At 31.5% G+C, this 27,183-nt stretch overlaps 3 protein-coding genes and 1 pseudogene across 4 annotated transcripts; all 4 read right to left on the bottom strand.

Moving 5' to 3' along the window:
- Positions 1 to 1,022: 1,022 nt before the first annotated feature.
- LOC123892073 lies at positions 1,023 to 2,225 on the bottom strand (annotated as a pseudogene).
- Positions 2,226 to 3,528: 1,303 nt separating this feature from the next.
- LOC123891191 (GDSL esterase/lipase At5g14450-like) lies at positions 3,529 to 6,642 on the bottom strand. The gene is made up of 5 exons (XM_045941034.1): positions 6,249 to 6,642; positions 5,390 to 5,599; positions 5,100 to 5,272; positions 4,289 to 4,562; positions 3,529 to 4,115 (listed from the first exon to the last, which is right to left on the bottom strand). Exons 1-5 carry the CDS (start codon positions 6,559 to 6,561, stop codon positions 3,868 to 3,870), a joined length of 1,218 nt encoding a protein of 405 aa, XP_045796990.1. The 5' UTR covers positions 6,562 to 6,642; the 3' UTR covers positions 3,529 to 3,867.
- A 1,196-nt stretch (positions 6,643 to 7,838) lies between these two features.
- On the bottom strand, positions 7,839 to 12,514 carry LOC123892497 (GDSL esterase/lipase At5g14450-like). 2 transcript variants are annotated; one of them, XM_045942293.1, is made up of 6 exons: positions 12,360 to 12,514; positions 12,136 to 12,329; positions 10,735 to 10,941; positions 10,468 to 10,640; positions 8,701 to 8,989; positions 7,839 to 8,383 (listed from the first exon to the last, which is right to left on the bottom strand). In XM_045942293.1, the coding sequence occupies exons 1-6, from the start codon at positions 12,407 to 12,409 to the stop codon at positions 8,133 to 8,135; spliced, it is 1,164 nt and encodes a 387-aa protein (XP_045798249.1). In that variant the 5' UTR covers positions 12,410 to 12,514; the 3' UTR covers positions 7,839 to 8,132. The 2 variants fall into 2 exon arrangements, with proteins under 2 accessions (XP_045798249.1, XP_045798248.1); XM_045942292.1 differs by having other exon boundaries at positions 12,136 to 12,514.
- A 1,903-nt stretch (positions 12,515 to 14,417) lies between these two features.
- Positions 14,418 to 17,986, bottom strand: LOC123892499 (GDSL esterase/lipase At5g14450-like). Its single transcript, XM_045942295.1, has 5 exons — positions 17,620 to 17,986; positions 16,687 to 16,893; positions 16,400 to 16,572; positions 15,421 to 15,709; positions 14,418 to 14,692 (listed from the first exon to the last, which is right to left on the bottom strand). The coding sequence occupies exons 1-5, from the start codon at positions 17,858 to 17,860 to the stop codon at positions 14,442 to 14,444; spliced, it is 1,161 nt and encodes a 386-aa protein (XP_045798251.1). The 5' UTR covers positions 17,861 to 17,986; the 3' UTR covers positions 14,418 to 14,441.
- Between the last annotated feature and the right edge of the window lie 9,197 nt (positions 17,987 to 27,183).

The following is a 27,183-nucleotide window of genomic DNA, read 5'->3' as shown; positions in this document are numbered from 1 at the left end:
CATCCCAATAATAAATGATGAGTAGTTTCAAGAGCTTGATTGCACATACTCAAAATTTTTATTTTATTCTTTTAATTATTTCATAAATAATAAAAAATTACGTGAGTGTGACTATATGGTTACGCGTGACCATGGAGGTCTTGCTCATGTATAAGTTTCCACACAACTAACTTGATGACGAAGAGGGTTTCTCGAAGCATAACATTCATAAAGAACTATAGAACCAACATTAGCTTATCATGATTAGGATTTGAAGGCAAAATCAGGTTTTAAGTTATGGTGGATATGCAGAGTTGCATTCCGACGCGACATAAATTAATTCAACCTGTTCTATGTCCGATTACTTGTCCTCTAGTGGTAATTGTTGGGTGGTCTGCAGAATTGTTATGGTATCACAACTAATAACTATGGGATGTTGCATGTGGTTATGCAAAAATGTCCACCATTGAAGGAGAGCAGAACGAGTGCTGACAGTTTGAAGTACATAAATTAAAATAAAAAACACCTAACTGAGAAAGGTTTTACAGACAAATAAATAGAACCCAACAGAAAAAGGTTTCAAATCTAATACCCATATCAAACTACAAAAAACATTAGATGCCAATAAACAATGATTTAGCCAAATTCTTTGACATCCACATCTGCAAACTTTCCCTAATGTAGCATGACTCCCAATTCAGTTCAAATGTCTTCCAAAGGATTTTGAATCCTGCCCTCATATGTCAAAGAAGTGAAAATTTCAATTCAGTTCACAAAACAAATTATGAAACACCTCAAAATGAGTCTAAGAAACTATATTTTGACAAGTCCATAACATGAACATGACTACACCAACTTAAATCAGCAGCATATTCACAGCTTGCAAGTTAAATCAAAATAGAAATCATGTTTGACAACTAAATTGTTATCTTTCCAATTCTAACCAACTTAAAAAAAGGTAATTTATCACTCAAGTAAATCTAAAGAAACAAAAATCTTACATTTAAGAGTTTAAACTTCAGCAGAGCAATTTGAGAATGCTCTCAATAGTAAACAAGGCATCTTTGACGCGAGAAGGATTCCCTTTCACTGTCGCTGAAAGGATAATGATTTGGAACAATTATCTTTCTCAATGATGGCCTTGATAATATCATTGAGACATAATCAGCATACACTCCTTTTACAAGCCATTAAACTGATCTCTCTCAGTTGTGTGCAGTTTTCTACCACATGCTTTACTCCTTTCTCCGTGACATAACAATTTTCAAGATATAGTTGCAAAAGCCCGGGACAACTCTTTGAGATGACACAGAGTGTTTCATCGTCAACGCCTGTATCCGACAAGTCCAACACCTCCAGTTTGGGGAAAATGGAAGCAAATAGTTTGATACCTTCATCACTTAACCATGAATCACAGTCAATCCTGAGAGACTTTAATTGAGGGCTTACAGCAAACAATGTTGCACAACCTGGTTCAAACAAACAGGTGAATGATAAAGACTTCAAAGTTGGTCTCTCACGAAGAGCAAAAGCAAGACCAGCGCTGGTTATTAGATCACAGCCAAGTATGATGGCCTCTTCGAGAAGCTTACAGTTCTTGAACAAGTGGAGAAGTGATTGATTGTTGATGTAGTAATGACCAGAGAGATTAACCTTTCGAAGTTTGAAAAGTGTAGAAGAAAGAGCCTCTACTCCATCTAGTAAACTTTGATTATTTATAAAGTCGAAGTATTTTGGGGAAGTAAGGTTGAGTTCTTCGAGCAAAGGGAAACAGTCGGCAATGAGGAAGAGATAAGTGCTACTGAGATGTCGAATGTGGGAACATGTGAGTGAGGTCAAAGTTGTAATATTTTTGGAGAAAACTAGCAAACCATCCGCGGGAAAGTCGCTTAAGTAACAGTAGAAATGGAGTGATTTGAGATTCTTTAATGGGAAAGTAGAGATTTGGCATAGAAGCTCATTGAGGTTAACTTGTTGGTAGTATTGGAGGTCAAGAGAGTTGAGGTTGGAGAATCTATTTAAGAGGCAAGGAAGGAGAGGGAATTCTGAATTATACAACTCTTTGAGTTTGAGTGAGAATAAGAGACTGTTGGTGATAGTGAGAAACTGTTTGGATACGACAGAGAGAGATTTCAAGTAGTCGAGGCGCTGCTCGTAGTCACAGCCGTCGTCGATAAGGAATTGGAAGGTAGATTGCCAACACTCATCAGGTAGATAAAAATCTGGTTCTGCTGTTGCACACATTCTTGTTTCTGTGGAAGAAATTAGCAACTGTTTGATAGTTATTAGTTTATTTGCTGCCGATGGATTTGTGAACAAAGCAAGGTAACCGCAAATTACTTATATAACAAAAGAAGATTTTGTCTACAAATGCAATATATTAAAAGGAATTACTGCTAAAAAAAACCTAATTTGTTCCCATCAAGTTTTAATAATATTTCAAATCTTCTACCATTAAACATATTTTTACCTCTAAAGATTAAAAAAAAAAAAAAAACCTAATTTGTTCCCCATCAAGTTTTAATAATATTTCAAATCTTCTAACTCTAAAGATTAAAAAAAAAAAATTAGTTGAAAGAAATCTACAAGGAACTACTACTAAAAAAAAACCTAATTTTGTCCTCATCAATCTACTAACAATATATTAAAATTAAAACAATTACTACTAAAGTACCTAATTTGTCCTCATCAATTTTAATAGTATTTTAAATCTTCTACCCTTAAATGTAATTTTACATCTAAAGATGTGAAATACCTATTGATTTTATTGCCATTCTTGAAACATTGTATCAGTGGAATTAGAGCTGAGAAAGTTATCAAGAAAATTGGTGTGGATAATTGTGATAAGTAGAAGCTACATGTTTCTCTGATGGAATTTGGTGTCTATGTAAATCTTCTTGCCCTCCTCCTATAACTGTGATCGCATCTTCTCGGTATTGTATTCATTTAAAAGTAAATGGGAATGCCCCCTCAGTTTCTCAGTTTAGGCCAATTGCTTTATATAAAGTGATTAGTAAGATAATCACTCAGAGACTCCGGAATATCATGCCTTATGTTATATCTCAAAATGAAAGTAGTTTTATCCCTGGAAGATCCATTGTGGATAACATTCTTGTCCTCCAAGAAACTATTCACTCCTTGACTTCACATGCATGGTAAAACAGGTTATATGGTTCTCAAATTCGATCTGGAAAAGGCACATGACAGGCTTGAGTGGCCCTTCATCATGAAAACACTACAAGTACTCAAGATTCCACACCATTTGTGTTTCATCATTGCTCATTGTATTTCCTCCTCTTCTATGAGCTTGAACTGGAATGGTAAGAAAACCAACTCATTCAATAGCTCTCGTGGTCTTGGACAAGGGGATCCTATCTGTCCACTACAGTTTAGTGGTATGAACTAAAATGTTAATATGACTTCAGTGTGGCACAATTATTAATATGAACTAAAATCAGTAATCTGTTATGGTGGAAGGTTTTGATTATTAATGAAATTGCATAACTTTTTTTAGGTTAATAAATGTAGTAACAAATCTATGCGATTAAGTGGATAATGCTTTCAAATATTCAATTTCAAGGCAAGATCAATTTTCAAATTGTTTGCCTCAACCATACATTTGAACACATCAAATAGAAGGAGAATTTCCAATGAATGTTTTGTATGAGAACATTCAAGGAAGTTCCAAGTACATGGTTTTCATTTACTACAGTAATAATTCTCATATGCATCACTGTTACTTATTCTCCTTAGGAATTTGCAAACAGAAATGGCTCTAATATTTATTATTTTTATCAGTAGAAATCAAAACACTCACACTAAGTGCATCGATTGACGACCACTTGCACTGGACTCCAAGGTGAAACGGTTTTAATCCAACTTATGCTTTTAATGTCTATAACATGCTTGGGAAATTGGTGTTGGCGGATCAGTGAAAGTGCCGTTGAGTATACGATCAGCAACCCAATGATTAGCAGCTTCGGCATAATGAACACCATCCCAGCTCACATACGTCGATGGTTTTTCACATGCAGTACCATACACATCTTTCCCATTTGCAGTTCCTAAATTCCCACACCATATATGTGTATCATTCACATGATATCCACAACAGATCTTCATTGGATCCACAAATCCTGGATATAAAAATGAAAATCATGTGCATGTTAGATAAGTCTACCAAAAATGAGTAGTTACAGTTTTTTCGGAAATATCAACAATCACGACACAACTACGATTTATAACTGTTATTTTTTATATATAAGCACCTAGTAGTTTAACTGAGTCATGTCAATAATGAACAAGTTACCTTCACTCTTGGTATTGCTGATTAGTCCATATTTTGCAGCATAAACATCGACATAAGTAATTGCAGCTTCTGGAACTTCTGTTCTCAGCTTGACAACTCTGTCCTTAAGCTGCTTGTTGAATTCTACAGCTATCACATTTTGATCCTTGACACATCCAGCCTGGTCAAGATAGCCAGCTGGTACATCGTGCTTGTAAAATAGGTTCACTGGCATGCATCCAACGGGCCCTGTGTTGTGTATCCAAAATGACCTTCCTCCTTGATCATATATATTCTGCAACGTAGTTCATTGGTCAGATATTAAAACCATTCCAATAAGGTTTTAAAGAATGGCCTGCGAGTGCGACATCAAGGTTTTTGATATTTCCTCAACCACAGTGTGTTGATGAGATCACAATCGAGCGTATAAAATATATTTGACTATAATTTTCCACAATGTCAGATATTATAATACAACTACGACTGTGATTTATTTGTTTGGTAAGGTATCCCCTCGGGCAATGATGGAGACTAATCATTTGAGGTAACTGAAATTCATTTAAGGGGCTGACTTCGCCTAACATATATTTTTCCTACACACCGGTCAGGGATCGAACCCTCACCACATGGTTAAGAGATCCAAACATTTATCACTTCTACAACACCATTATGGTATTAAGACCGAGATTAGAAACCTTTGTTCCAATTATTCAACAATGAACATGATATTCACAATCTTTTCAGGGTTCAAAACATGCAATTAATTACAAGTTCATTAAGAAGTCATGTATTGCAATTTGCAACATTAATAGAGACAGCAAGTGCTACTTACTTTGACTGCAGAGGCTAACTGGTTAACTATATCCGGCATCGATTCACGAATTTGGTCAAAGTTCATCTTTCTAAACCCAACAGAGAGATCATTTTGACCGATATCAAATGTATAGAGTGCCTTCGAGAATTCCTCAGGCACAGGAAGCTTGCTTCTCTCATATGAATTGTTGGCTAAATTTTTCAACAAACAAAAACCAAAGACATAAAATAAATTGAACCATAATGAGATAAAAATAAATAAGTTTGTTGAATTGATTTATCACAATGTTTTTCAAGTCATTCATTCACCTTCTTGGTAAAGTATCTTGGTTCTTGCTTTGAACTGGTTGAACTGCACAATTTGAATATCAAGAGAGAATGGACTTATTCCATATTGAAATATTGTCTCATTCTGCTTCCTAATGGTGGATCCACCAGTTGCAAAATTTGCTCCATGTCTATAATTGGTTCCAAGTGAATTCAGATAAGCACTTAAATATGGCAACTTTAGTTTCTCCGCTGCATAATTTGGATAAACAGCTTAATTAAGTGAACTATTTCATATAACCGTTAAGCTATTTTCATAAGCTATCTTAGAGGGCTTATTAAAATAAGCTTAAAATAGCTTATGCCTTATGGTCATAGTCATAAGTTATTTCTATGAGTTTGCTCAAGCATTCTCCCAAGTAGTTATGTACTTGTGTTAATAGATAAAGCTAAAATAAACCAATCCAAATAGGCCTGATAAAGCTATGAAGCATGGAAACAGACCGTGGCAATTTGGAGTTGGGCCTAACTCAACTCTACAAAACCGGCCTGTAAGGTAAAAAGTAATCTCACATCCGATGTGGAATTTCTTAATAACGTCGACACCGATAATAATTTAAGAAAATGATATAATTCAACGTAATTATACGCGTAGGTGTCGTGTTAGACACCTCTGACACCGAGACACACCTAATCCGAAGAGTGTCCGTGCTTTATAGCTAATAAGAGACTTAAAAATTTCAACTTCTCAAAAGACAGAGTTGATGTCATTTTATTTAAAGTAAAATCAGCTTACTGACATACAAACCAAGAAAAATACAAAGATACTTTTCAGTTGCAAAAAGAAAAAAGAACAAGTGAAGATAAAGTTGAAAGGAAAGAAGCAGAGTAAGATAATTACCTATGAAATCAAGAATGACACGACCATCACTGTCTCTTCCAAAAGGCTTATGGAAGAATCCGACACCATATGGTGCAGGAATTGGCTGAAATGCAGCTGATATGCCACCAGTATCTGAGTTAGAGTCACCAAAATTGTAGATTGCAGGAAAAGAACAAGAGGGTGATGAGTCTTTGAGTTCAACACACTTCACACAAGATAGAAAGAAGAACACAACAAATGGTACACTTAACCACATTTTCTGAGCAGTGTCGGTTACTATCTTTCTTGCTAATAACATTATGTCACAAAAGTTATATAGATAGAGATCCATTTTATAGGCAAAAGTTGTTTTTTTTTTTTTTTCCGCCTACGCTGAACATGTACCATACACAATTGAAAAGACTAATCTCTCAAGTTTTGTGGAGTCCAAAACTCAAAAGTATGACAAACTCTCCTGAAAAGTTTTAACATTATTACTTGCTCAAAATAGAAATCGAACCCAACACTTAAGTTGAAACCAATTTTTTAATAGTTTAGTAACTAAAGTACACTCATACTTTTATCTCACAATAAATAGTGAGTTGCCTACACTATTGGAGTTAGAAACCAAAGAGCTTTCACAATAACATTGCACATTTAACATACCTTTTTTTTTTCCTTAAAAAGGTTAACATGTGACATAAATTATTTTTAAAGTCAAATGTTAAAGAAATAAATATAAAAATTAAATTTTAAATTTTTGTATTTTAACATTTTCAATATTTTTTTAATAGACAAATATATATATATATATATATATATATATATATATATATATATATATATATATATATATATATATATATATATATATATATATATATATATTAACTAAAAAAAGTTTATAAAAATATCAATCGAAGAAATAACATGAATAACAGAGTTAGTTGATGCCCAAACATGTAAACAGACTCGACCACCAACTATGATAATTTGAAATGAGTTGAATGTTTGTTGTTTTCGACCACCAGTAAGAATAGAGTTTGACTTTGTCCAACAATTAAAGTAAGAACATTTCTAAATTTCTGAATAACTTATAATTTCTTTCGTTTCAATATTAAATTTATTGAATTATTAAATATAGAATTTCTATTCTTAACATGCAACTTTTTAAAAACAAAAACATAGCGGTCCTTCAAATAAGAAATATTTTAATTATAAAACAATAATAAAAAGTTGATCAATGACCATGATGTATAATTGAGAAAAATTGAGAGGATCCTTTCTCCCAACATAACCATATCAACATTGATAATTGAGTTAAAGATTTATGTACTCCTTAAACAACGTTTTAAAAAGACTTGATAGCTTTCTTTGAAATTATATGTTACTGCTTAAAAGTTTTTTTAGAAATACTTATAATACATTATTTCCCCGGAAATCCATATTTCTAACATTGATCATAGAATAGATATTTTATCCAGATTTTTTGGCATATGATTGTGTTTTGTGGCAAAGATTTTGTGATTCGTGTCACATTTTAGTGCTTGTTTGATTAACATGGTAAAAAGACAAAATTGCATGGGGATAAAAAGTACAAAACAAATAAAAATATGGGGCAAAAATGTGTGATTTTAAAATAAAGGGACTACAATTATGGATCTTGTAAAATAGAAGACCAAAAGTGCAATAAAAACTAAAAAAATATATGTAAGATTAAAGTACATTTTGGCTTTCACCACCGGTTTAATCTGTTTCGGGTATCAGTTCTGGTATTAAGTGGTTTCAGCTTCCTTCAGATTGTAGTTTCGGGGATCAAACCATGTTCCTCCCTACTAAGTTCAGCGCTAATCACCACTGAACCAACTAACGATTTGAGTTTGATTGCTTAATAGATTTAGATTATGTAGGAAGTAAATAATGCTAATGAGTTATTTGACATGATTGTGAAATGGGAAGTGGTGGATCTGAAAATGAACCATCAACTATTCTATCGGCAATCCATTGATTTGCTGCCTCAGTGTAGTGCACTCCATCCCAACTAATGTATTTGGAAGGATCTTCACAAGAACTGGTAACAATTTCTGTACCGTTAATCGTTTGTTTACTCCCACAAAACACATGGTAACCATCTTCATGATATCCACAACATATTTTAGAAGGGTCAACAAATCCTGCAAAATAATTCAAAAATTAATAAGTGAGGAGTTAATTTTATAATTATATAATTAATATCACGGAAATAGGCCAATTTATATTTAAATAAGATGTATACTAAAGAATTCATTTCATTTAAATGGTCCAAATTCTTTACCAACCAATTTATTTATGGTTTAACTATTTCCATAATTAATTCTTTTGTGAAATCACATGAACTAGCAAGATTTTGCAACCATAGAGTAAACATGATAAACAATTAATTAATTTGTAACAAAAAAAAAATTAATTAATTAAATTTTGTTGAGATCGATGGTGACAAAGAGGGTCATACCTGATTTATTAGCATTACTAAATAGCTCATACTTTGCAGAGAACATGTCCACATATATTAAAGAAGCATTATGGAACTGTGCCCTTAATTTGACTACTTCATCTTTAAGCTTTTTATTGAACTCCTTAGCCAAATCATTTGTCAAATTGACACAACCATTTTGATCAAGATAACCAGCCACTTTAGTTTGGTTGTTTTCTGCATTGTGAATGGGCCTTGCCAATGGAAGACAACCAATGGGTCCTGTGTTGTGTATCCAGAATGTCTTTGCTCCAAAAAAATATAGGCTCTGCAAATTACTATATGGTTGTTATTATATTAATATTAATATATATTTGTTAGAAATAGATTTGGATCCGTAGCAGTAGGTTGTGCAATCTCAACCATTCATCTCAGTTTATTACATTCGGTCAATGATAAACGATTGGTGGATAAACGACTGAGATTTAAGCAGGATGAAAAATATAAAAGAGATGACTAAAGAGGATCTAGATTCACCAGAAATTAAGCTATATAATTATATGTTGTTAGATCTATCTATCTATAATAAATTAGTAACAAAATGAGATAGGTTTAAAATTTTGGTGTCAGAAATTGTTTAAATCATCTAAGCTATTTTAATGATTTAAATTATGACTAATACCCATATGTGGTGGACGAGCCGTTTTGTATGTTTGGGCATTGATTAAGCTTTCTAGTTTATTATGTATTCGTTGATTGTAAACTTTTGTGGCTTTTTCTAGCACACCTTAGGTACCGTTTGACCCGGCTTTTTTTCTACTTATTTATAATTTTAAGGAGAAGTCAGGCCAAACATAATATAAATTAAGCACTTATTAAATTAAAGAACTTTTTTTGGAATGAATAAAATTGAATGAAAGGAGCTTTGAGGAAAAGTTGTTGAAAGGAACTTTACTACTTTAGAACTCCTTACTCGGAAGGTCACCTCATCGAATCCCGCTGAAGAAGCATTTGTCTTATTTTTTTAATTCCCCTCATAATGTTCTTACAATCCTTTGTATTCATGGTATATACACAAGTAACGTTTTTGAATATATAGAGTTCCACAAAGGATTTAATTTTTGTATGTTAAACATTTTATTTATTTATTTATCATGCTACCACACTAAATTGAAAATTATAAAAATATTTTACCAAACAACTTTTAATTTAAAAATAGCTTTAATATTTTAAAAAAATAAGAATTGCCAAACAACTTTAACTTTTTTTCTAAAGCTCTTACTTTTCACCTTGTTTAAGAAGTAGCTTTTAGACCATAAAAAAGCCGGGCCAAACGGAGCCTTATACTAGTTAGGGCTTCCTGTTGATAATAATATAATAATATATTTCATTTTTGCTTGTTAAAAAAAACTTACGACTAACATATGGTAGCCATGGAGCTATTGAATGAGATATCTGATTTGTAAGGTAAGAACTATGCACCACTTTTATGTTTAAATAATATCTCATTTAATCTACTGTGCGACTCATAACAAACCACTTCACTTTTTGAACTAGGGAGGTGGAGTATCACTTAACTTCCTAAGTGACTTGATAGCGGCAGATCCAATAACAAGTGGTCTAATATATCTAAGATGGATTCTAATACCTAACAAAATTGGTTTATAAAGTGAGGCTACGCACCATTTATAATAAAAAAAAACGGACAAATTGTGTTTTGCATATCTTGAGATATTAGTAACAAAATTAAACTAAAAATATGAATCAAAATATAAACACAACTCTTAATAACATGTTATCACTTACTTGAACTTGTTTTGAAAATAATTCCACAATGTTTGAGATCAATACATGGGAATCTTCCTTTCCCATCTTACTAATAACATCAGTCATATCATTTTGACCAATATCAAATGTGTAGATAGCTTTGGAAAAGTCCTCTGGTTTTGGAAAGTGTTTTCCAAAGGAACTTTCATTTTCTGCAATTGCAAATCAAAACCATATATATATATTTATTGTTCATAAAACTACATTTAACTTTCATAAAATTGAAGCAGCAATTAAGCTTTAAACCTTTCATGAAGAACTTCCCGGTGCGCGATTTGAACTGAATAAACTGTCCTATTTGAATTTCAAGAGTGAACGGTGATCCACCATCAAAGTAGCTCTTGTTTTGTCTCATGATGGTTGATGACCCTGCAGCAAAGTTTACACCATGCCTATAGGTTGTTCCAATTGAGTTTATATATGCACTCAACATTGGCAATCCAAGGTGCTCCGCTACATTTATAAAAAATATTCACAATCATCATTATGAAGTATGATTCTGAATAAATTTATGCCTAGTTTTAAGGTTTCCAATTATACATTCTGCAACTATGTGCCGAAGTAATTGATTTGGCTATCCGATTTCAATTCTGTTAAATATGTTTGGATCTCATCCCCAAAAGCCAGCTCATAGGGTGAGGTTACCCTCACATATTTATACACTCAACAACCCGGAAACCTAAACAATGTGGGACTTCAAACAATCTCCAACAACACAACAACACATTCAAACAATCTGAAATTACATATTTAACATGGTATCAAAGCCGGGTTAAAGACTGCAATGTGGGCATTTGACCCAGGACCACGCTAGGCTTGAGGGTGGGTATTGAATATGTTGGTTGTTGTTGTGTTGGGTTGTGTTTGAAGTCACACATTGCTTAGGTTCTGAGATGTGAATTGTATAAATGTGAGGGCAAACTAATCCTTTGAGCAAGCTTTTGGTATTGAGATCCAAACATGTTTAACATGGTATTAGAGTCGGATTAAGGACTGCAATGTGAGCATTTGACCCAGGACCACGCTAGGCGTGAGGGTGTGTGTTGAATATATTGATTGTTGTGTTGGAAGTCCCACATTGTTTAGGTTCCCAGGATGTAGAGTGTATAAATATGTAAGGACAGCCTCACCCTATGAGCTAGCTTTTGGGATGAGATTCAAGCATATTTAACAAATTCAACAAAAAAATCATGTAACAATAATTTATGATAGTAGGTAATGTGAGGTGCCCGATCTTAAATAAATGGACGAGATTGATGATTTCGTGTAAATATGCACCTTTAGATAGTATTTTACTTGTTTTTCCACCACCAGTATCCTACTCTATTGGACCGCCTAATCTGATTTGGGATTAGTTCTGATATAAAGTGGTTCCCGTCCTCTCACGATGATATTAATTATCGCTTGCAATTGGGACAACATATGTATGTATTATATTCCGTTGGCCGTTGGTTATTCATGTGTTTAGAGAAGATGTTTGTGTAGGTTAATTACAAAACTAAGACTACCAACATTAAATTAATTCGAGTGAAATTGAATCTAGATCTCTGATAGCTATGAACTAAGTTACCATAAAGCAGGAAAGATTTAGTGCAACAAAAATACATAGAATTAAAATAAATAAATAAAAATGTTACCGTTAATTACCAATGAAATCTATGATGAGACGACCATCAGAAGATCTGCCAGCCCCCTCATGGAAGAAGGTTTCACCATATGGCAAACTAGCAGGGTAAAATGCTGCTGACATAGAACCAGTATCTGAATTTGAGTCACCAAAATTAAAGATAGTTTGAAATTCACATGGTTCTGAGGATTTCTCTGCTTGGATTTTCAGAAACCATGAAAGTTTTTTTGAACCAAACAGAAACCATGAAAGTAACAAAACAATAGCAGTAAAATATGTGAGGGACTTCTTCATTGTCACTGCACAAAAAATCAACGCTGTGGATACTATACAGCAGGAGGGTTCTCTTATAAATAATGAAGATAGTGAAATCCACTATAGATGTCATTGACTTAATTAAACAATATTTTATGTCTCATATATTACTTAAGGTTTCATGTGATCCTCGTGTACGGTTGTCTATTCTCAAGAAATAAATTAATCAATGAGGTTCCAATATAATATTAGTTGGAATGCAAGAATATATATCTCATTATCATGTTACTTACTTAATCAACTTAATTTTGTAATTGAACCTTAAGCTTATTAGTAAATTAAAGAATGAATGAAGGGCAAGCTTATTATCCAGAAAGTTCGGGAGAAACAACTTGTCAATGCTTTAGGACCACATAAGATAAGGAGACCCATATTTGCATCCAAAACTTTAAGGCATTAAGTATATATAAATCAACTCTCTTATATATTTAACATTCTTCTCATTTATAGTCGAATTGAAACTTAACCATTAATACTTGAAACCCAATAACCTCCCCTCAAGTGTTAGTTCCCACATTCGAACCAGGACATCTGATACTACTTATTGGAAAAAACAAACATAGAGAAAATAAAATAACGTAATAAGAACACAATAATATGTCGTGAAAATTCCAATAGGAGAAAAAACCAACGATCATTGTCTAATGACAATCAGATAATAATACTATGTGAAAATTGTTACAATACACAGACTACCTTCTACCAATCTACAAGCCCAACTCACTCACACTATTCAAAGTAAATATCTAATGTACCCATCACAACACTCTAAAACAAGAGTATAAGAGAAAGAAAAGAGTGCCATATAAACTTTAAGTGTTTTTGCGATTTTCAATTTGACTTGCAATTTTACTTTTTGATTGGTTCGAATATGATACGATCACCCCTAATTCGTATAGCTAAATTTTATTTTCTCAATTTTGATACATACATGAGTCAATTTTGACGTAATTATGTATGAGGATTTTTTCACAATTCTTCAATGACTTGTAAGTAACGGATCCCAACAGCAACCTTATCGAACAACAACTAAAAAGCCCGTACAGCAGGCCTTTCTTGCCACCTAAGCAGATAAGTTTCTATTTTGGGAGCTGCTTTGCATATACTCTTGGAATTTTAAGAGCATTCCGATGCTGATACCATTTTAGATATCATACATTATTAATAGGTGGTTTCTATAATACCATATAGTATTTATGCGACTTATATATATTTAACTCTAATGATGATATCATTTCTTAAGCTTGAGTATCATACATTAATGACAAACGGCAATGTTTTGACATATATGAAAGATATTAAATTGAATTTATATACAAAAAATAAAAATAATAATAACATTAAATTGATGATACGGTACCTTATTTAAGATACCGATATCATCAATTTTGATACCCTCTGTGCCACGTCATGAAACTCCAATAATAAAAAAGTTAAGGAACCGTATCATTAGTTTATGAAACTCTCTTAAATACTTTTATTGGAGATGCTCTAAATTATAACTGATACTTTTTACTTATATTTAATATAGAATTCTTAACACGTCCTTTTATATCCAATATTATTAAATTTGATGCATTAATATAAATAATAAGAGTCCGATAATAGATATCTATAGTGGATGTGTTCAACTTTGGCGTTGACAAAAATGGAAATGAGGGGAGGACCAAGTTCGATTCTCGGTCGGTTTAACAATTTTAATAGTTTATTGGTGCTAAGACTTATGGACTTATTCTTACTTTTACCACATAAAATTATTTTCGGCAGAGAGAACCTACTAATAAAAATTATTTCTTTAAGTACTAAAAGTGGTAAATAAATTTGAGATTAAAAATAAATTCTATAAAAAAAAAATAGAGGTAATATTAAAACACCCTTTCATTGCTAATAGATTTAGAACATTGTAGGAAGTAAAATATATATATATATATATATATATATATATATATATATATATATATATATATATATATATATATATATATATATATATATATATATATATATAATGCTAATGAGTTATTTGACATGATTGTGAAATGGGAAGTGGTGGATCTGAAAATGAACCATCAACTATTCTATTGGCAATCCAATGATTTGCTGCCTCAGTGTAGTGCACTCCATCCCAACTAATGTATTTCGATGGATCGTCACAAGAACCAGGAACAATTTCTTTACCATTAATCGTTTTTTTATTTCCACAATACACATGGTAACCATCTTCATGATATCCACAACATATTTTAGAAGGGTCAACAAATCCTGCAATGAAAAAGCAACATTGAATACATCAAATATAAGGACAAATTAGTATTAATCTCACACAAATCAAACAAAATTATTATTCCAACAACTTTTTTTAATATATGATTCAAGCCCGGTCTATGAAGAGGAAATGACTAAGGGGCTTGGCAAGAGACAAATCCATAAGCCCAAAATGGATGGAAGACTTTATTTTGCAATCCATGATTCTAGAATCTGTTGGTCACGTAGTTTAACGGTTAAAATTTTCACCTTAAAGTGAATAAGTGAGGTGTTCGGGGTTCGAACCTCGGCCCCGGTATATAAAATATGATATCCCTAGTGTAACAGTCCAGGCCCCACCACCTTAGGTGGTCCCGGCACTGCCACCTCACGTACTTGAACCCCAGGGTACGTGGTTCGATTCCCACGAAAGGCAAAAACTCCACTAGAGAGGGGGTGGAGAAGATCGTGAGGTGATAGTGTCGGGACCACCTAAGGTGGTGGGGCCTGGGCTGTTACACCTAGCAATTGCTGCAATTTCATTCCTCGATGTGTTGGTTAGAAGGTTGTGAGCAACCACTCCTTTTCAATACAATGTAGTTTCTGATCCCTTAGGAGACTAGATCTATCAATACCCTTGATTTTTGGAAAGATTCTTATAAAAAGGGACGGATGGAGTGGGAAACATGATAAATAATTAATTAAGTAAATTTTGTTGAGATCGATGGGGACAAATAGGATCATACCTGATTTATTAGCATTACTAATTAGTTCATACTTTGCAGAGAACATGTCCACATATATAAAAGAAGTATCAAGGAACTGTTCCCTTAATTTGACTACTTTATCTTTAAGCTTTTTATTGAACTCCTTGGCCAAATCATTTTGGTAATTGACACATCCATTTTGATCAACATAACCAGCCACTTGAGTTTGGTTGTTTTGTGCATTGTGAATGGGCATTGCCACTGGAAGACAACCAATAGGTCCTGTGTTGTGTATCCAAAATGTCCTTGCTCCATAAAAATGTAGACTCTGCAAATTACAATATGGTGATTCTTATATAAATACTCCCGTGGCAGAATGGTACGCTGTGCAATCTCAATCATTCATCTCAGTCTATTACTTGATAGATGAAAGACTAAGATCTAAACAGGATAAAAAAAATACGAGAGAGATGGCCGGAGAGGATCTAGATATATTAAAAATTAGGTTATACTTATATGTATATGTTGTTCGATCTATCTATCTATAATAAATTAGTAGAAGGTTTAAAATTTTGGTGTAAAAAATTCTTGAAATCATCTAAGCAGTTTTAGTGATTTAACCAACAACTAAGATATGGTAGCACATGGAGCTATTGAATGAGATATCTCGTTTGTAAGGTGAGGACTACGCACCACTTATTATTTTTAAATAATATCTCATCTAATGTGCGACTATGCACCATTTCACTTTTTGGACTAGTAAGTTGTAGTGTCACCTTAGTGACTTGATATCGGGAGATTCGATAGTACATGATCTAATATATCTTAAATATACTCTGATATCATATTAAAATTTAGAATGTGCCTAAATTAAAGCTAACAAAATTGATTTATAAAGTGATGGCTACACACCATTTATAAATACTTGAAGAAGAAAAAAAAAAACAGGACAAATTGTTTTTTCCATATCTTGAGAGATTAATAACAAAACTATATGCATCAAAATATAAACACTTACTTGAATTTGTGTTGAAAAATATTCCACAATGTTTGAGATCAATACATGGGAATCTTCCTTTCCCACCTTACTAATAACATCAGCAATATCATTTTGACCAATATCAAATGTGTAGATAGCTTTGGCAAAGTCCTCTGGTTTTGGAAAGTGTTTTCTGTAGGAACTTCCATTTTCTACAATTGCAATTCAAAACCATATATTTATTATTCATAAAACTACATTTTACTTTATTAAAATTGAAGCTGCAATTAAGCTTTATATATTCTGCAGTTCTCTCGAGTTTAAACCTTGCGTGAAGAACTTCCCGGTGCGCGATTTAAAATTACTAAACTGTACTATTTGGATGTCAACTGTGAATGGTGTTCCGCCCTCAAAGATGGTCTTGTTTTGTCTCATGATGGTTGATGACCCTGCAGCAAAGTTTGCACCATGCCTATAGGTTGTTCCAATTGAGTTTATATATGCACTCAAAAATGGCAATCCAAGGTGCTTGGCTACATTAACAAAAAAATATTCACAATCATTATTATGAAGAATGATTCTGATTAATTTATTTATGCACAGTCTTAAAGTTTTCAGGTTAGAATATTTTATGGGCTGCAATTAATTGTGACTTTTGATTTTAATAAAAGCGAGTTGAGATTGATGATTTCATGTAAATATGCAGCTTTAGATAGTATTTTGCATTATTCATATTATTATATCGCTTGCAATTGCGATAACATCAATTGCATATATCTTCGATTTTTATCAATGTCAAGAATTACATGTGACCACGGGGATAACTTCAATTGAAATAATTAAAATAAATTGTATTAATCACTAAACTACAAATAACAAAATAATTAAATTCATCTCTAATTCTGTCATTGACACATATTTAGTAACAAAATTAAACATTAAAGAATAATTTATATTTTTTTGGTATTTATCTTATTTTTCCTAATGGACTTGATCAAAAGTTATGTATGTATTGTATCGCGTTGGTTATTCATGAATGTAGAGAAGATGATACGAGTGGAATTGGACAAGATCCATTAAAAAAGATTTCGGATTCAAGTTTTATGGATGAAAAAAAAAAATATAGTTGGAAGAAGAGACCCTGCTAAAAATGACCAACTATATTTCCTAGCATAAATTAATCATCGGTAAAAGTGGATGAATATTTCGCAACATACGTAGAAAACAAATAAAGATGTTGAGGGAATAGAATCGTATACCGATGAAATCTATGATGAGACGACCATCAGAAGCTCTGCCAACAGCCTCATGGAAGAAGGTTTCACCAAAAGGCAAAATAGCAGGGTAAAATGCTGCTGACATAGAACCAGTATCAGAATTTGAGTCACCAAAATTAAAGATAGTTTGAAATTCACATGATTTTGAGGATTTCTCTGCTTGAATACTCAGAAACCATGAAATTAACAAAACAATAGCAGTAAAATATTTGAGGGAACTCATTATTTTCACTGCAGAAAATAATCAAATCTGTGGAATACTATAAAGCAGAAGGGTTCTCTTTATATAGTTGTGATTTTGGAGCTTATGCTTATTTGTGTCCCAAACGGCTTAAAGTCACGTGTGTTGCAAGTAATTGATATATATACATATAACCTATATTTTGACAAAAAACCTTGCAAGTTGATATATAAATAATGAAGATAGTGAAATCCACTATAAGTGTCATTGACTCAATTGCCATGTATACAATATTTTACCTCAAAAATAAAAATGTATACAATTTTTTATTATGTCTCATAATATTAATTAAGGTTTCATGTGATCCGCTGATCCTCACGTCCGGTTGTCTATTCTCAGGAAATTGATTAATCAGCTAATGAGATTCCAATATGTTATTAGTTTTTTTTTTTTTTTTTTTTTAAAAAATTTGGTATCCGACTCTATGACCGATTAATCAAAGGGGATCAATCTCACCGCCCACTTGCGGGGGACTCATTTAAAACCAGAGTTTTTTTGCTCTGTATGGACTTAGCCCACCAAAATTGGCACCAGAGGAAATCGAACTTGAGACTTTGAGAGAAGCATACTCCAAGGACTCAAACCAACACCACTAGACCAAACCCAAGTGGGTTCCAATATGTTATTAGTTGGAAAGATTTATCTACCGTACATAGGTATTTGTGGAGATATTTTAGAAAGGCTTAATTAGTTTATTGGCCCCTTAAAGACATTTTAGGTTTCACAATGGTCCCTTGAAGAAAAAAAAGTCTGAATTGGTCTCTTAAAGACATCTCTGTTTGTCACATTGGTCCCTTCCGTTAATTTATCAACCACAAATATATTAGGTGGACCAACATTGAAGGCGGTCCACCATATACCACAATATATTTTTTAATCTTAACCATTTGATCCTTTTGAAAGAAAAACAACCATTAGATTTTGTATGTCCACCAGATCTAAGAGTGCACTATCACCAACAAATTTTTGTTTCAATTTCTTCATCTTCTTGCTCCATTCCTTCGTCATTTCTTCATCTTCTTCCTCCATTCCCAACAAACCCAACCTTGGATTTCATCTTTACTTTCCAAATTCAATCTCATCAAACTCAACTTTGCTGTTATTATTGATGTTGGTGATGGGGGTATGAGTGGTTGTGGTGGTTAGGTCAAAGAGACAAAAAACGGAATTGAAGAGACAAATTGAGGAAGAAGATGATGATGAAAATTGAGGAAGAAGATGGATTTTTGGGTTTGTTTGAATGTTGATTGAAGACTTGAGTATATTTTTTATGATGTTTATGAAAAACATGACGAATAATGGAGGAAGAAAATGAAGAAGAGAGGAGGAAGAAGATGAACATTGTTTTTGTGTATCATTTAACATTTTTTGTCAAAAACTAACTAAGGGACCAAAATGACTAACGAATATGTCTTTAAGGGATCAATCCAGACCTTTTTTTTTAAGGGACCATTATGAACCCTAAAATGTCTTTAAGGGACCATTGTATTAATTAAGCCTTTTAGAAATTAACTTATAAAAATGGTATTATAGTATTATTTGATTGATTGTATGTGAAAAAAAAAATATTATTTATATGATCAGTATATAATAATTAATTTCATTTTTTTTATCTCTTCTCTCTTTATATATATATATATATATAGAAAAAAATGCTTATAGCATTTCATTCATTCTCTTTATATTATTTGTTAAGTTATTTATATGATATGATATAAAATTAGTTCTTTATTTAGAACCTATTAGATGGTTAGGATAAGATAAAGATATGATTATAGAGCTGAATAGAGATAGTGTAACAACTCAATGTTGTCTACTAATTGATTAATTATCAGGCTCATTCTAACATGGGCGACTATTGTGAATTCGAATGAAAACCACACTAATAACTAATAGTAGAACCAACTATCTTTAGTGTGTGGGACAAATGAATTGAAGTAACCAAAACAAAATGAATGAGCAATAATCACACAAAAGCTAAAACAAGAAAAAGCGAAAAGAATACGAATAAATTATTTACCCAGTTCGGTTAAAACCAACCTATTCTGGGGGAGAGAGAGCTTTCCGTTCCACTATCAAATTTTCTGTTGATTACAATGAGATTCAATACAAAAGAGTTGCAAGAAATAAATTTTCCCTATTTCTACCATTTTCCCAAATCTCTCCCCATGACTAAGAGATTCAATCAATAAGTGTTTACAAGATGAAAGAATGAGTTCCCAACCCTAGGAAATATCCAAGAGAAACCCTCTTATCCTTAGCCTTGATGTTGGTGAAAAACCCCTTTTCAAAACCCTCATTTTCTCTGTCATCCGCTCCTTCTTGCCCCTGCAAAATGAACACGGCAGCATATATATGCATATTTGAGCCTCATGCGCCCGAATTGGCGCCCCATGCGCCAATGGCAGCAGCAACACCAATTTCTGATCATTGTTTTTAAGGCAATTTCCAACGGTGAGCTTGATAGGTCTCCCACGGTGGGAGAGTGTTATTTACCGTCAGATTGTGAGGTTCCAAGGATGTTATGATGCACCATCAACACCATATACATAATCTTTTTCTTTTTTTGGTACAAAGCACCATATACATAATCTTTCTCTCTCTTTTTGTTGTCTCTCTACCTCATCACCACCACACCAGTCCACCACCGCCACATCTGACCTCCTCCTCAAACGTACGTTCCTTAGAGTTTCTAAATGTTTGACTTTCGTTCTTCTAACAAAGCAAAACAATGCACTCTATTATCCCATTTACTCGTTTAATTTGTAAGTTACCAACAAAACATTATTTTTAGTCCTAATACATCTTTGAAGTACCATGATGAAAATTCAACTTTCAATTAACCATTGGAGAGACATCACCAATGTTTTAAAATTAACATTTTAATTTAAGAAAACTTCAACATGAACATGAAACAGAATTGTGGCACTTTGAAATTTGAATTTAGCCAAGTTTAATTTCAACATCTAACATCAATTATTTATTGTGTCATGTTTAAGAATGAGTTTATTTGGACATTAATTTAGAACATGAACTATGAAAAGAGGAGAATAAATTTTTAGTGCAATGCAAACAATGAACCCAGAAAAACAACAAGTTCATTCTAAGTAACTAAGTTCATAACAACAAGTTGTTTGAAGGAGTCATTTTCTACTTATGAGTTGTTTGAACTCAATACCATCATGGATTTATGACGTGACATTCCCTCTTCAGAACCACCAAGCTACGCACTACTTATGATAATATATGTACGAAAACAAATATGTATAGGTTAAATATTATAAATACAATAAGGATATTAAAGTAATTTCTCATTTTTTCGGGAGTGGGCACCCCTAGTTCCGCCACTGGTCAAATTAATTTAGTAATTGAACCTTAAGCTTATTAGCAAATTAGTGGATGAGTGAAGGGCATATTAGGTAAAGTCTAACAAGATAAAGGGCATGATGGTAATTGGTTTAGGAAGTGTTTAAGCTCAAACCAAGATAATTAAAGAGAAGAAATTCGTTATAGTTCAATTTTCTCAATTGAATTTTACCAATAATTCTACATCATTATGTTTGAACACTAATTAAATTAAAATCACATAAAAAGGGTCCCACAATAACATATTTTAGCCAAAATTGTGATGGTCTTGATGACTCGACATCAGCTCAAAGTCTATTCAAACAAGGTTAATGGTAATGGATGGAGCTTCGGCATAAAAAAGATAAAGTTAACAAAAAGACCTAATCTTTATGAAATCAAATTACTTAAAAATGTGAAATTTGTTCAAAATTAAAATAAAAATAATTGTGCAAATGCAGATTTTTTACAATGATCAAATAGTTTGTTTCTTGGAAGAAAACATACATGACTCAATAAGTCAAAAAAAAAAAAAATACATGACTCAATTTTGACGTAAGCATGTATGAGGATTTTTTAACACTTCTTCAATGACTTGTAGCCATAGGTAGTGTTTGCTTTTAATGGATCCCAACAGCAACCTCATCCAACAACAACTAAAAACCTAAGCATATAAGTTCCCATTTTGGGAGCATCCGACCTAATTAAATTTTATAAAATTAATTCTTTATTTTCAATAGATAGACGAAATGACATGTCATTAAAAATTCAACACACGTAAAATATATGATTGGAATTCAAACTTCGGTCATAATATTTAACCTAACAATTTCAATCCTTATTGCTAAATGATCAAGTTCAAACCATCTTATATTCAATATAGAATTCTTAGCACATCTATTTATTCGGTACTATTGAATTCAATGAGTTAATATAAATCATAAAACTCCAATAGTAAAAATCTATTAACAGATGCTTAAACTTTTTTTTTTCTTAAGTAGTTTAATGATTAGAAATTTCATATTAAAGATGAATAAGTTAAATATTCGAAGTTCGAATTCCGATTCATGCATATATAGTGTGATATCTCTACCAACTGAACTAAGTTCAGATCGAGTAAACTTTCAATTCTAAATGATGAAATCTTGACATATATACAATAATACAAGTCCAATATCTCATGCGTCAAAAAAGTAGTGTTTTATATAGTTATCTTATCTCCTCGTGTGCGTATACATACGTATAGGGGTATTGTATATATCCTTCTCAATCAATAATCATCATGCTATTCTTGTTGGGTTGGTGTGGCAAATACTTTATTAGAAGTTACTATTCATTATACGTGCACGCTGCACGATTTATAATGTGCATCATCATATAAACCGTGAATATAGTGAAGCTAAGAGTATAATATCTTCTTTGGTAAAAAAGAAAAAAAAAGTATAATATCTTTTGGTGGTAGACTGGATTTTGGTGATGAAAAATAAATATATAATGTCAAGTATAATATCTTTTGATAGTAAAATGACAAGTCATGACTCAAGAATACTTAAGTGAGATTGCATAGATATTTTCTAGTTTAATTAAGATATTGGGTTTGATTCTTGGCTTGAGTATGCAGTCATGTTAAAATTTTTATAGCGATTTTATCATCTATTTGAATCTTTCTTATAAGATTTGAAGAATTAGTCTCTACAGTTAAGCGTAAATCATACTCAATTTATTCCAATAAAAAAATGACAAGTCATTAATTTCATAAATCTCGGATTCAAGTTCATTAGCATTAATATAAATAAAAGCTTTTATAAATGTTTAATTTTTTTTTTCAACTTAGATTGATACAGCCGTTGAATATTTTATCTTTTAATTTATTTTAAAGTTAATTATTATATTAATGATTTGTTTACTTTCTTGACTTGTTCATATTGTTACCGTTAAACATTTATTAAATGTGCTTCAATTCTATTCAAGTGCCTAATTTTTTTTTAAAAAATTTGGTATCCGACCTTATGACTGATTAATTCAAGGAAATCAATCTCACCGTCCACTTGCGTATTCAAATGCCTAATTAAAAGGAAAAAATAACAAAAATAGCACAAAACTAGGGGGTGGTGCGTTGGACTCTCGACTATATAACTTAACTACTTCTTCCTCTATAGCGAAGGAAAATCGAATAATCTTATATACAATAATAATATAATATACTTATAAACATTAAAACAGATATGATGAGTAATATAAACTAAGTTCTCTTGAGTATCCAAAAGTAGTTCATTGAGACCTTGCTAATTCATGTGCGGTGCTAGCAAGAAGTGACTTGTATCATGGAGAGTATTAGCTACGAGATCACCTGCACCGGATAACTTACCCATGGTGACGAAATACTCTTAAGCCCACGGTCAAATTCGATAAGCTCTTCTTGTTCTCAATTTTATTTTGTTGTCTATATTATTTAAATATACTAACATTTCTTTATATGAGATAATTCTATGTCATATTTTTCCAACAACATATACTCATTGTTGTGGTGGTAAGAAAAAAATTGTATTCATTGCAGAAGAAAATAAAGTAATTTTAAATATTATTCTTAAAATTTATAACCTTTTAAATATTAATTTATTTTTTTTGTTAAATCTTATTTGTTACTTTATCTTTTTTCTTGTTACAAAGAATATCTTGATAATTAAATAGTACTATTTTAAATTTCAAAATGATCTATTTTTATTAAATTTATTTGTTAAATTTACTTTATCTTTTTTTTATCATAGTCACCGTATGATGTGTTTGCACCCTAATGCTTCAAAATTAATTTATCTTAATAATTAAATATTATTTTAAATTTCAAAGTTATTTTTAAATATTAATTAGATGCTTTTAATTATGTAATTTATTTCGAAATTTAAGTTTTATTTTAATAATTTATTTTAAATTTAAATATTGATTTAAATTTTTTTATTAAGCGAACACTAGTGTATATTGGTGGCTTCTAGGATGAGGGTTCTATCAAGTCCCTCACCGGTATATCATTTAACTTAACCGTTAGATTAGTCAAATGTATATTATACAATTAGACATTACCACACTGGATCAAAACCTTTTTTTACATTCATGAATTTTCAACCGAGATTAAAACAAAAAAAAAACACATAAACACAACCAGACTTTGTTCATTAGAAAATCAGTAAGTAAATAGAGAGTTTTGTGATTCGAATGAAATGGATTTTGGTCCACATTTTAACACCTTGAATCTTGTTTCAATTTCTCATGCCAAGAGATATAAGAGCCCTAAAACAATTTCACTATGCTTCACAATTTCTTTTTGATTACATACACTCTTTTTAATTAGAATTTATACATTTGATGATGAAATTGAAGATAATAAAAACATGACAATATTACTGGTACAAGCTGGTGTTTTGAAACATCGATTTGTTAATTTGTGAGAAAATATCATCCCTATATTATTATAACTTTGAAATTGTTGGCGGTTATTGTCCTCATATTAAATTTCCAGTTGTGTTTTGTTTTGAAATTTTTTCAATGTCCAAATCCATGATGATTGGAAATTTGATGTTAAAAACTATTTTATGCATATTTTGAGTTAGAGCGCGGACATAAATGAGGAAGATGACGGGGAAGGATTGCATGTCACAATGAGTAAACGCTCTCAATTTTATTTCCAACAAATCTGAACCAAACTTAGTGGCTTACTGTTTTGATGTGTGTTTTGGTTTTTTTAGATTTAATTATAAATTTTTTTATTAGGCACATCTTGTGTTTATCCTGTTTTTAATATATTGATTTGACTTATTCAAAAAATAATAACTACCTCTATTTCAAATTACTTGACGTTTTAGAAAATTTTATTTTTTTCAAATTACTTGTCGTTTTGATAGTTTAAGGTTATATTTTGTCTATTTTACCCTTATGTAAATTCCAAATATTTAGGAGTAGTTGTTGAAACCGTAAAAGATTTAATATATATTTGAAAAACTAAAGTTTTTTTTTGGTACATATCATATTAATTTTTTTTTTGGTACATGATATTTTTTTTTTGACAGGAAGTACATGATATATTAAATTTATTGGAAAGAGAAAGTGTGTGAAAAAAAAATATTGGTGAATTAAAATAAGGTGTAATAGGAAAATAAGGTGCAAAATACACTTTCTTAATTTCTTGTTTTTTTTCTAAAACGTCAAGTAATTTGAAACGGAAGAAGTATTAATTTTGGTATTATTTAAAATTATTTTTTGACTTAATTAATTTTTTTGACTAATGTCTTTTGTTTTTTTGACTACACTTTAATTTTTCTTTAAGTATTATATCCTAAAATGTTCATCAATATATGACACGATTAAAAATAGTTGACATAATTCATTAAAGAATGTAGAAAAAATGTCAACTTTTTATATTTGAAAGGAGTTAAGCTAATATTTAAAATTATACTCTATCCGTAACACTAGATAAACAAAAATCATTTTTTGAGATTCATTGTATAATTAATGTATTTGACCTATAATATAGATCAAATACATATTTATTATACAATGAATCTAAAAATGTAATTTTTACTTATATAGTATTACGAAAGAAGTATAAATTAATACCGTAATATGCATGTTATTGTGAATCTATAGATATGTCACATCTAAATCCAATTACCCTAAAATTCTCAATATTATTAATTGTAATACTTGCATTTGAGAGCAAGGACACTAATGCCATTTCTTATGGTAAAGTAAGAGTTACAATTATTAATGGTGCAGCACCAGATCCAACCCCTATAAATATGACTCTTCATTGTAAATCTAAAGATGACGATCTTGGATTTCACACACTTATGCATGAACAAAGTTACATGTTTTCATTCAAGCCAAGATTTCCGTGGGGAACATTATTCTTTTGTAGCTTTACATGGAAAGAAAGTCCCCTTCTTCATTATCTTGACATTTACAGTTTTAAACGAGATAACTGTAGAATTTGCAATTGGAGAATAAATAAAGCTGGTGGATGTAAGTATCTTAAAGAAACGGGGTCGTTCAGTTCATGTATTCCTTGGAACAGTGTCGAATTAATGGATGCAAATAGCACATCGAAGATGTAGTTTGTTGTGTTTTCCATAATTAATTTAAATAATGCAAATCCAATCTATCTATCTACAATTATATATTTTGTTTGGAGAATAAAAATATAATATATATCATAATAATATGGATAAAGAAAAATCAAACATATCGTAGAGACTTTTTTTCTAAAGGTTGTGCGAAAGAGATGCCATTTTTTATAGGGTTAAATATGTTTTTGGTCTCTATAGTTTCACAGAATTTTCGTTTTAGTCCTTGAAGTTTATTTTCACACTTTTCAGTGCCTGGAATTTCATTAGTCAATGATTTTAGTCCCTGTCGTCCATATGGGTTTAACGGAGGATGGTGGCACTGCCACATGTATTTTTTTTGGCTTGCCACGTCACCAATCAGTTTTTTTTTTCAAATTTTTTTGGCACCCCAATACCAATTAAAAGGAAAAAAATCCTAATTATTTGCAATTTCTTCTCTAATTAATTTTTTTTTTGTTATAACAAAACCAACTAATTAGACAAGAAATTGCAAATAATTAGGGTTTTTTTTCCTTTTAATTGGGATTGGAGATGCCAAAAAAAAATCTGAAAAAGAAATTTAAAAAAAATTGGAATTTTTTTTTTAAAAAAAACTGATTGTTGATGTGGCAAGCCAAAAAAAATACACGTGGTAGTGCCACGTCGTTGCCCCGTTATTCTCAGTTAAACTCATATGGACGACAGAGACTAAAATCATTGACCGATGAAACTTCAGGTACTAAAAAGTGTGAAAACAAACTTCAGAACTAAAACGAAAATTTTGTGAAACTATAGGGATCAAAAACATATTTAACCCTTTTTTTAAATTTTTAGGCGTGCTAGAATTTCTGTGAAGAAATAAGC

The sequence above is a fragment of the Trifolium pratense genome, linkage group LG6 (genome assembly GCF_020283565.1).
Source record: "Trifolium pratense cultivar HEN17-A07 linkage group LG6, ARS_RC_1.1, whole genome shotgun sequence".
Lineage (NCBI taxonomy): Eukaryota > Viridiplantae > Streptophyta > Magnoliopsida > Fabales > Fabaceae > Trifolium > Trifolium pratense.
This window is presented reverse-complemented; position numbering and strand designations above follow the sequence as displayed.